Source organism: Sinocyclocheilus grahami, unplaced genomic scaffold (genome assembly GCF_001515645.1).
Source record: "Sinocyclocheilus grahami isolate Dianchi unplaced genomic scaffold, SAMN03320097.WGS_v1.1 scaffold923.1, whole genome shotgun sequence".
In the NCBI taxonomy this organism is placed as follows: domain Eukaryota; kingdom Metazoa; phylum Chordata; class Actinopteri; order Cypriniformes; family Cyprinidae; genus Sinocyclocheilus; species Sinocyclocheilus grahami.
In genome coordinates, this window is record NW_015506102.1 from 163873 (window position 1) to 175115 (window position 11243).

The window sequence follows — 11243 nt, forward strand, 5'->3', positions numbered from 1 at the left end:
AGGGTGGAGTTTCTGATCAGTTTTTGGTGTGTTTAACCCTTTAACATTCAACCCTAAAAGAAGCCAATGATTTTATTTTTATTTTTTAATATTGATTGAATTTCATTTGATTTGGTTTAATTATTTAAAATTCGTATTATTGGACACATAAAAATGACCTCAAGATGTTTTTTTGTTTTTTTTAATGTATGTTTTTATCTAAGCTATAATACATTTATTTAAAAGGAGTGTTTAGAAATAAACAATACATATACTGTATATTGGTACAATGTAGTCAATATAATGTCCATTTCAGTTAATTCATATCATTTTTGAGAAATTCAGCTAATTTCAGCAAAATTCAGTTAATTCAGCAATTAAAGACATTTTACTCAATATGACAATTTTTTATAACAGTAATATTGCAAGCTTTATAAAATATCTTAGTCAATGTATCCTCCATGAATTATATTTTAGTCATTTTACTTGATATACTGGATGTTGAAACCAGAATGTGTCTACATTATAAGAAGAACTTAGTTTGTGACCAATAAAAAAGTATATGTCCTATAACAGTGTGGATTCAATCCTGATATGCTGCTTCTTTCATGTTGGCATTTTCATGTGACCTACAATGTAACTTGTTTTGTTTGCACGGCATTTATGAATCCTCTCCCGAGGCCTCATGGGATAGTAAATTGTCCTTTGTATGCATAGTATGCAAAATATTGCAGGTAGTATGTCATCCATGTACTTTTTGACTACTGCAGAATACTGTGAATACTGTGAACTCAGACATACAGTACTAATGTAGTATGTATTTTTTTTGTTTGTTTGTCTATTACATAGTAGGGAAGTGGAAATATATTTAGAAATGGAGACTGGCACCATTCTGATATATAACACCCCCTTTTCATTACCCAATCAATTCCTTTCCACGACAATAAGAAAAATAAAATACTGCATGAATGCATGTATGAGTAACATTTATGAAATTATATTTTAAATCCCATTAATGTTTTGAGCATGTCTGTTTGAGGAAAAAATCAAATATCCTCATGAACATCCTGCACTCTCAGATGCCCTTATTGTCACACTTCAGTCTGTGCTTCCATCTGACTATTTTTCTGTATTTCTCTTATATTATGCCATATTTCTGTTGTTTAGACTCTACCCTACTAAATACAACATTATGATTTAATTCCCTATTTAACTGATTTCTTGTTTGATGCTATCATTTGGTGGCTGATCAGCATCTCTGTTCTTTTGTCTGACTGACTGAAGTGTACAAACTGATGCTGTCACCTGAAAACTCCCATTCTTTCATGCCAAAAGCAGACGGGGAGTGGGGCACTACAGCTGTGGAAGATTTTTGTCACATCTCCTTCTTTTGACAGATTTTTCACACTCAAAATAAGGTCACATTTTTGTCAAAAGAGTCAAAACTGAGAATGTGGTGGAAGAAACAGGTAGTATGTCTTTATTGGCTTGCTGAAATCTCTATCAAGACTCCATTATAGGAATATTTTATTGCTCAGTGGTTGCTCCTTCTAAGCTCAGGTGTCTTAGTTGTGAATCTCATGTATTTCTCATTTTAGTATTGTCACATGAACTGCTCCGAGATTTATAAGTTGCAGATCCAAGTGCAGCGTTTATTGAAAACAGGACAAAATCCAAATACACGGTCCAAGATTAGGCAGAAGGTCAAAACCAGTAAATCCAAAAGAAACAATTCCCGAGGGCAAGGCAAAAGGATAATCCACAAAACAGGCAAGAGATTCAAAAACCATGAAACATAAACAAGACCGAAATAACTCAGAAGGCAGTGTAACAATGTAAAACCTCAATGACAATGGTAGAGACAAACACAGCTTATATAGGCAGGACCCTAATGATCCAAATGGAAGCAGGTGCAAACAATTATCTCACATGAGACAGAGCAATGTAGTCTGGGAAATGGCCGACGATGGCCGAGCAGGAATCCAGGGCAGGGCTAACTGGGTAATACATGCAGCAAATGTCCAGGGTCCAGCAGAAAGCCACCCTAGCAGCACCGACAGGCTTGAAGACCCCCACGGCGGAGCAAAAGACCACCACAGCAGCGCAGACGTGGCTGTAGACCCCCATGGCGGAACAAACGACCAACACAGCAGCACATACGGGCTTGTAGATCCCAACAGCGGACCAGATGACCACCACAGTCACGCAGACGGCCTCGAAGGTCCCCACAGCAGAGCAGAAGACCACCACAGCAGCGCAGATGGGCCTGTAGATACCCATGGCAGAGCAGGCAGGGCTGAAAATAACCATGACGGAATCATAGACCCCAGGGTAGATCTGTCAAACAGACATGGCTAGACCAGGCAAGCCTGTAACACAAAGCACAGAAAGGTTAGTATTGGCCACAGGGACCGTAATAGAACAGGTAAGGTGTTCAGAGGCACCCTCCATAGGGCTACCCAGGTTGGCTACTATGGTCTTCCCATTAAGTTAAGTTATAAGCTCTCTAGTCATGTTGGAGCAGACAGACAGTTCACGCATGACCTCTGTGGTCACGAAGCAAACAGGAAGTGCTGGTACGACCTCTCTGATCGTGTTGGGGGAGACTGATATTTCAGGAGTGGGCGCCATCGCCCAGAGAGGAGCTGAAGCGGCCACTGCCGCCACTTCGGGAGGTTCTGCAGCAGAAGCCGCCATCTCAAGAGGAATTGGAGTTGCCTTAGGAGCAGACTCCTGGACAGGAATGAGCTTGAAAGTGAATTTAAAAACTTGAGTGGATTCCTGGACTGGAGCGGATTCAGGAGCAAACTCATAGACCAGAACTTACTCTGGAGTGGCCTTATTGACTGAGTGAGCTCTGGAATGAACTCATAGAATTGAGTGGGCTCTGGAGCAGAATCATAGATGGGAGTAAACTCTGGAATGAACTCGTAGACTTGAGTGGGTTCTGGAGTGAACTTACAGACTGGAGTGCGCTCTGGATCAGACTCATGGACTGGGGCGAGCTCTGGAGCAGACTCATGGACTGGAGCATGTTCATCAGTGAACTCTGAAGGCTCCTGGACTGAAGTGTACATTTAAGTGAACTCTGAGGGTTCCTGGACTAGAGCAGTCTCTGGAGTGGACTCTGAGGATTCCTGGATTGGAGCGGGCTCTTGAGCAGACTCTGAGGGCTCCTGGACTGGTGCGGATTATGGAGTGGACTCTTGACCTGGACTTGACTCTGTAGTGAACTCAAGGGCCGAAGCAGACTCCAGAGCAAACTCATTGGCAGGAGTAGGCACTGGAGTAGATTCTTGGGCTGGTACAAACTCTGGAGTGGATTCACAGGCTGAATAACAATCTGCAGTCCCCATACTCACAATGTCCATTGCGAGTAATGGGAGGTGCAGTAAACAGCAGAACTGTCGCTGAGGCCCTTATGCTTGACTTAACGGTGCGTACCGATGTAAGGGGCATCTGCTCTAACTTAGAGACCAGTCTCAAATGCCTTGGGGTTACCTTAATAGCTTCAGTGGTGCTGTTCACAATGACCGGGAACACAAAGGTGGTGACAGCTGAAAGCTTAGTTGTAACACCCACGCTGGCTGGAGATTCTGGCATAGGAGCCATCTTTGCTGCTAACAAAGACCTTTCTATCCTCCTAGACAATTCATTTCGGTAAGTGAGGTAGTCAATGAAACCCCAAAAACCCAAAGTCTTAAAGGGGTCCTATTATGCTCTTTTACAAAGTCTTGATTTTGTTTTGGGGGTTTACTAGAACAGGCTCTCATACTAGGTTGTTCAAAAAACACAGTATTTTTCTCATATTTTACATTATTATAACACCTCTCTCCCCAGTCTGGCATGAACGGCTCGAATAGTTCCTGTATCAAATCGCTTTCTGAAATATGAAATGTGCTGTGATTGGTTAGCTGGGCCAGTGTGTGTTGTGATTTGCTCCACTCGGCGCCTGGTCGGGAAATGTCATGTCCCTTACCATAGCCGCCTGCGAGCTTCAGTGTAAATATTTCGTCAAAATCAAATCAATTTGAGCGCGATTTAAACCCGGATGATTGTAAAATATCTTGGAAAATATGCATTGTAGTCCAAACAAGTCGTTCGTTGTTGTTTTTGAAAAGTGATTTCTGTTAAATAAAATACCTTCTTTTGAAGTGGACTTTGAGCTTTGTAACTTTGCAGATCTTTTTATGCTCAAACAGCAACGTTACAGACTAACTAAAGTTGAAAAAGTGAAAAAGCATAATAGGACCCCTTTAAGTTCACCCAGCGTGGATGAAGGTAAAGGGTAGTCCAGGTAGTTTTTAAAAATTTCGATAAGCTCTGGATCAATTGGAGTAATTGATAATGAGGACACCTGCGCCACTCACCGGTCTCGAGTCCAACGGAGGAGCTCCGGCAGGATAAAAGGAGGAGTAACGACAAAAGAAGACCAGGCCTGGATTTAATGTTGTTATTTTATTATGTGTTATGCTTTTGCTTTCGTTTTCTGTTTGTTTATTTATTAAAGTGCATGACGCGTTTCAGGACTCTTCATCTGATCTCTGATGGTGCCACACTCCTGCAATCCTATTGGCTGGTGAGCGTCACGTGACCACGCTAGCTGATAGTCGATCACGTGACGTGTTGCTACATAAACAAAAGAGTTCAGGCCCTTGAAGCTGCTTCACATTCGTACTGTTAAAGACTCACCGGTCTCGAGTCCAACGGAGGAGCTCCGGCTGGATAAAAGGAGGAGTAACGACAAAAGAAGACCAGGCCTGGATTTAATGTTGTTATTTTATTATGTGTTATGCTTTTGCTTTCGTTTTCTGTTTGTTTATTTATTAAAGTGCATGACGCGTTTCAGGACTCTTCATCTGATCTCTGATGGTGCCACACTCCTGCAATCCTATTGGCTGGTGAGCGTCACGTGACCACGCTAGCTGATAGTCGATCACGTGACGTGTTGCTACATAAACAAAAGAGTTCAGGCCCTTGAAGCTGCTTCACATTCGTACTGTTAAAGTTAAAGTTAGACACTTTGAGGTAAGATGAATCCCTGAGAATCGGGACAGAAGGCTGCTGTAATTATTTAAATTAATCATAAGTCATAGCATATATCCTCCTGACTACCAGAAAAAAAGTTACAACATTTTTTTTCATTGTTTAGAGCATAAGAATTTTTTTTGTTAAATAACATTTTTGAAAAAAAATAATAATATTTTATTCATGTTATGCTACGTCCTACATAGAGGACACCAGGACTTTAAAAAGTCCTGTTTTTAAAATAAATAAAAAGACATGAAAAGGCAAAAACCAGTACATTCTTATTTGTATAAAAATTATTCTGAACTATGTTATGGGACTAAAAAAAAGCGTCTGCTAAATGACTAAATGTAAATGTAATGAAATATATAACAGAATGATTTAATATACCATTTTGCTTTATACAACATGTGAGTAAAATGGCCATAAACGGGTTGTACATTATGTACAATGTATCTATACACTGTATCTAATTTGCTAATTTGTTTTTGGGGCAACATGTAATGAAATAAGAAGTGTAATAAGGGGAGTGATTATTATTGGCAAGATCTTCATATTTATAATAAACATGCTCTTAGTCCTGGTGTCCTCTACAGTGGATATGTATGAAATCAATGTCCTGTTTCATAGCAGAAGGTTATATTTTGATTTGAAACCCAGTAACATTTTCCTGAGATGTTGATTTATGACAAACAATTGGAAAATTTGTCCGATTTAAATGATCGTTACAAAATATGATCATATTTCCATAAGGGTGTTGCATTTGATCACTAAATGAATGTAAGGCATTTTACGACCAAGCAGAGGGAGTGGTCATGATGAAACATCCACACATTTGAGTGTGCTCTTTACAGGACTTAAAACTGTGACATGTAAGGTCTCAGAGGAATCGCTAAAACATAATGTCCTCTACTCTACAGAGGACGAAACTCCATAGCTGGTTGTTAGAGGAGGATATGCCTTTTATTTCTATTATTAAATCTCTTAAATTAAAAATATAGGCCTGTATATAATTCAAAGTGTAATTTAGATGCATCAACTACATTGTTAAAGTGCATTTCCATTTTAGTATTTGACATTAATGAAACCTTTTTCAGATAAATAAATAAATCCTCCTCCTGAGAAACATTTGAATGCTGAGTTATTCCTTTTTAATCTGATTGTTTCTTATTATTATGACTGTCGTGTTGTAATAAAGCATAATTTCAGTGAAAGTCAGTAAAGCTGCTCTGAAGCAAGTCAGTTACATTCATTTATTAATTTATTGGGAAACATAAATAATCAAATCTCAGGGTTCCCACTCAATGCATTTCCATGATTAAACCCTACTTATCATGACCAAACATTTAACCTTTCATAACTGAAATCATATAATCACATTTTCAAGGGATTATCAAAATTTGTGAAGAATCTGAGTCGAACTTTTAAGGAGTTTTCAGTGAGTCCCAGATACTCTGAGAATCAGATTTTTATAAACAGTTTTACTCAAGTATTTCTATAGCAAGTATTTATATTTCATTCAACATCGATGTGGATTAAAAAGGACGTTTACATCCATTTACATCAATGAACAAATGATAATTTAACCTCTATAACTGAAATAAACAATTATTCGTTTAGTCTCATGTTGAACAAATATTGAAATTGTGATATGGATTAAATATTGGAAACATGATGAGTGTAAAAGATGAAAGCAGGTCGATCCAGACCTACAGGTGTAACGTTTACTGACTATTGACCGCTAAGATCCTCAGAGAGCACGAGTAACCACAGAAGAAGAAAGGAAAGAGTGTGTGAGTGAAGGAGGTTGTGAATGTGTGTAGATGTGTGTTAGTTACAGGATCAGAGAAGGACACCGTTCCTCTGTCATAGTCCAGATCAACTCTCACACGCTCAAGCTTCTGTTTAACACCAAAACCATACCGATCAGAACATCCGTACGTCACACTCCAGACATCAGTGTTAAAGAAAACACTTCCCTTCCTCTGGTTTGATGCTGTAGTTACTCCAAGAATCCACCTTAAACTCTCTTTAACCTCCACATCCCAGCAGTGTGTTCCTGAGTTAAAACCCTCTGAACCCAGAACACACGGATAGATGTTAAATCTCTCTGGATTATCAGGAATCAGTTGATTGTTTCCGCTGCATCTCACACTGGTCAGATCATCAGACAAGACGAGATATGGAGCTGCAGTGTTTGGATCCAGAATCACAGGAGCTGATGAGACACAATCAACAGCTGCTTTTATTCTGATGTTCATTTAATGATCAAGAGTGAACCGCACACAGATTATTATGAATTATGACACTCGTCCTATTGATCAAACACATCAGACATTTTCCTCTGATCACTGTCAGTGTTTGTTACAGTAAATATTTTAGATTTGCCAATCAATCAAACTGAACTGAGATCTGCTGTATCACTGTAACTGTAAATATCATGTGGACCAAAGTTGTTCTTCTCTTGTTTTCGGCTCATTTTGGTGTAGTAGCTCATCTGGTTATTCACACATAATGCTGAAATCTGTCAATATTCCCTCATGCGTCATTTCCAGTGTGTGTGTAACCAATGTGATCTCATGATAATTCGTATGTATTTTACGTCACATGTGGGTCTATAAAACATACATTTACTTACGTTTTTACAGGCACTAAAACGTACAATTCTGATGTATTTTCAGCATCTAAACGTACAAATATTTACGTATTTTCAGCATTTGATGTATTGACGACACCTAAAAATGAATCCTTATGAATATTGAAATCGCGGCATTAATTTTATTAGTTTTTAGTTGTCTCATGAATTAGCTTGTTTTCAATTGCGTTATTATACTTAAATACAAATACTTAAACTCAAATGGATACCTGGACAATTTTCAATCTGGTTTCCGACCGCATCACAGCACAGAGACAGCACTCATTAAGATAATAAATGATATTCGCTTAAATTCTGAATCTGGCAAAATATCAGTGCTGGTACTACTAGATCTCAGTGCTGCGTTTGATACTGTATCTTCCGAATCCATACGACTGCGAGGAACAGACCCAAATCCAAGCCTTTATTCGGCCAGAGAGGACTGCGGCTGCAACGCATCATTTGGATTACATTTGGTGCTGCTTTTGACATTTTTGCAATAAATAAATGATTGTAATTGCATTTATCTGTCTGTCATGTTTTTTATACTGTACAGAAATGTTTAGGTTTATAAGTAGGAGTGGGATTAGAGACTATAAAAATATTTTAATGCTATGTTACTAAAATGGTTATTTTCCTGCATATTTCGGTCATTTGCGTTTTATATCCTTTTATATTCGCTATAAAATGGGTAGGTTAAGGGGTCTAAAAATCTAAATCGCTTATTGATAAAATGATAAAAATGCATTGATACGAATATCTTAATGATATAAAAGATACGTAAATATTTATACGTTTTTTAGCTAAAAATACATAGCGATTTGTACGTTTTAAACGTTGAAACACGTCTAAATTGTACGTTTTAGCATTAATAAAAACGTACAAAATGTACGTTTTGTGCTTGTAAATGTTACGCATTAATTCCTACGTATAAACATGAGACCAGGCAGGTGTAACAGCACAGATCTTCTCCAGACTCACTGTTTTGGACGATGTCCTGCATCTTCTTCCAGACTCTGAAGGGCAGGTTGCCCAAGTAACGCGGCACATGAATCAAAGCTCCAGAAGGCGTCTGTGGATCCGGCTGTGATGAGATCTGGACTCTGGAAGAACATTCAGGATCAGAACTGCAGTGGCTTTGGATCAGAAGCAGAGAGAGCAGAGACAGCAGCAGATCACTCACCTTTCCATCGTGACTGGAAACTCCTGCAGAACAAACACACCATTGATCATCAAGAACTCAATCAATCATCAATCAATCAATCAATGGATGATCTGAAATCAGACCTTCAGAAAGCAGACGTCACTGGCTTTCATCATCTCCTCCGTGTCTCTGATTGTGTGTGAAAGAGCTGAGATGTGTCTGTTCATCTCCTCCAGCTTCTCCTTCATCATCTGCTTCTTCTGCTCCTCTTCCTCTCTCAGTGCAGTGATTGTAGCTTCTTCTTCATCTCTGAGAAACTGATGAAGCTTCTCAAACTGCTGTTTAATATGAAGCTCTGTGTGCTCAGCTTGAGACTGTTAGCAAATAGCAAATTTATAGAAATAATCAGCTGGAATCCATTATATTAAATATAACAAATCATAATTGTGTTTAGTGATGCTACAGCTGTACTGAAAATGACTCTTGATTGTGTTTCCTCACCTTGATGTGTTGAACTGTTTTCTCAAACTCTCCTTTCATTTTACCTCTCTTTTTAAGTTTCTCCTGTAAGGACTCCAGTGCTGTATCGAGCTCCTCCTAGAATTGAATAAAAATATATAAAACACTAGATTACAGTGAAGAGAAGAGAATACTGTGATCATAAAGTGCTCTTTGTGTGTGTGTGTGTGTGTGTGTGTGTCACACTAAATTGATTCAGAAATTAAAACCTAACATAAAGCAAAAGCAACTTGAGTAAATACAAAATAGACTTAGATCTAACTTTTTCAACATCATGAAGTTGTTTAAAAGGTCTTACCCAGTGACTACACTTTAGTATGACACTATTTAGTGTACACAAAACAGAATAAATCAGTATGGGGGCAAATACGTTTTTCACAGCTGAGTATATGCAGGGGTGCGCATAAGTTTTTCAGCTGGTTCTCATATGAGAACCTGGAGGTTGGTTTGGCCCTCACACGGTGTAACCCATCAAATATAACTATAAAAAATAAATTAATAATAGTGATAATATTATTGCATGTTATTTAGTTAAAAAATATATATAATAATAATAAACTAAATAATAAAGTGTGATAATACTATTTTATCTTTTAAATAAAAAGGGAGTATTTAATAGAAATACAATTATTTTATAGTAAACTTAAAAATAAAATGCTAATATTTTTATTATTATTTTATTTTATTTTATTTGAACCTTAATTGTTATTTTTAATTTGAATTATTTAAATTTTTCATTTTCAAACTTAAAATCAGCAAGCTTTTATTTTGCCGATTGTAGAGCGTCAGTGAACGAAATGTCACAGTTTTGCAAACGTTAGCGGGTAGCCTAGATTTACATGTACATTTAGTCATTTAGCTAAAGATCATAAAGATTTATGCCTTCAGTTTGAATAGAAATCTTATACAGTACAGTTTGTCGATCTAAAATGGTAATTGTGCATTAAAGGCAAAATATGTTAGATTTTTTTATTAAAATATCCAAAAACCACTAGAACGGTGTTATATATTTGCTGACTTGTGTACTTACATTATCCCAAATGTTTAAATCCAGAGAAACAAGCAATTTTAACTAGTGACAGGGCCCGTGTCAATAGTGTCATTGTGTCGCCTGCCAATGACATCATAACCCCTCGATTTCCGGTTTTGTTTTGTAGAAAACATGGAAACACCAAAGACACTTTAGCCCCCGATCAGACAGAACGTGCTTTTTGCAGTGAGAGGTGCCTTTTTAAAATTGTTTTCTGTTGGCAGTGAGCGTTTTGCGAGCTGTTTATGCACCCCAGGCACCTCTGAGCGCCTGAAGTTGAAAAAAAAGCAACTCAGAGCAGAAAAGTGCCTGACGTCATTCGCGTTTTTTTCCATTGTCCAATAGAATGAATGGAGATGCGGGCCTTCCGTTGTGGTGACGAATGTTTACCGTTGCTTAGAAAGGCCGGAAACGGCAATGATGGAGGAGAAACTTTTGGTGTCTGTCGCGGGTTACCCGGAGCTGTATTTTTTAAGGTTTCTGCTAATATGACAGTTTACTTAGCAGCAAAAACCAACGATTTTAGAGCGCTCTCGCTATAATCCTTTGATTAGACTGACAGGACAGCTGATTTGGTGGTTGCCTAGCAACATAAAAAATGCAGCGCACTGCTCTTTTACTTTTAAAGTCACCAAAAAAAGGCAGTGCCACGTGTTTTCAGACCAAAAAACCGCATTCGGTGTGATCTGGGCCTTAATATGTTGTGCGTTTTAATAGACCGGTGACAACCGCACAGAGTAGCATTATAACAGAACTAAATGTATCTAGTATGATAAAACAGTGCTGCTTTACCCCACATACGCACGACCGGAAGCGGTCGACTGTGGCATTATAAAAGCTCCGCAGCTTTAACCCACACACACACGACCGGAAGCAGCGGAAGCGCTCGACTGTGGCATAATAAAAGC

General features: G+C 38.3%; 1 protein-coding gene across 1 annotated transcript in view; it reads right to left on the reverse strand.

Moving 5' to 3' along the window:
• Positions 1-6150: 6150 nt before the first annotated feature.
• Positions 6151-11243, reverse strand: part of LOC107564303 (tripartite motif-containing protein 35-like) — a 6136-nt gene continuing 1043 nt past the window's right edge. The window contains exons 2-6 of the mRNA XM_016249339.1: positions 9288-9383; positions 8930-9160; positions 8826-8848; positions 8624-8745; positions 6151-7225 (exon numbers count right to left, since the gene is read on the reverse strand). Coding sequence (XP_016104825.1) covers positions 6732-7225; positions 8624-8745; positions 8826-8848; positions 8930-9160; positions 9288-9383 — 966 coding nt within the window. The 3' untranslated portion in view covers positions 6151-6731. The remainder of the gene's footprint in view (positions 7226-8623; positions 8746-8825; positions 8849-8929; positions 9161-9287; positions 9384-11243) is intronic.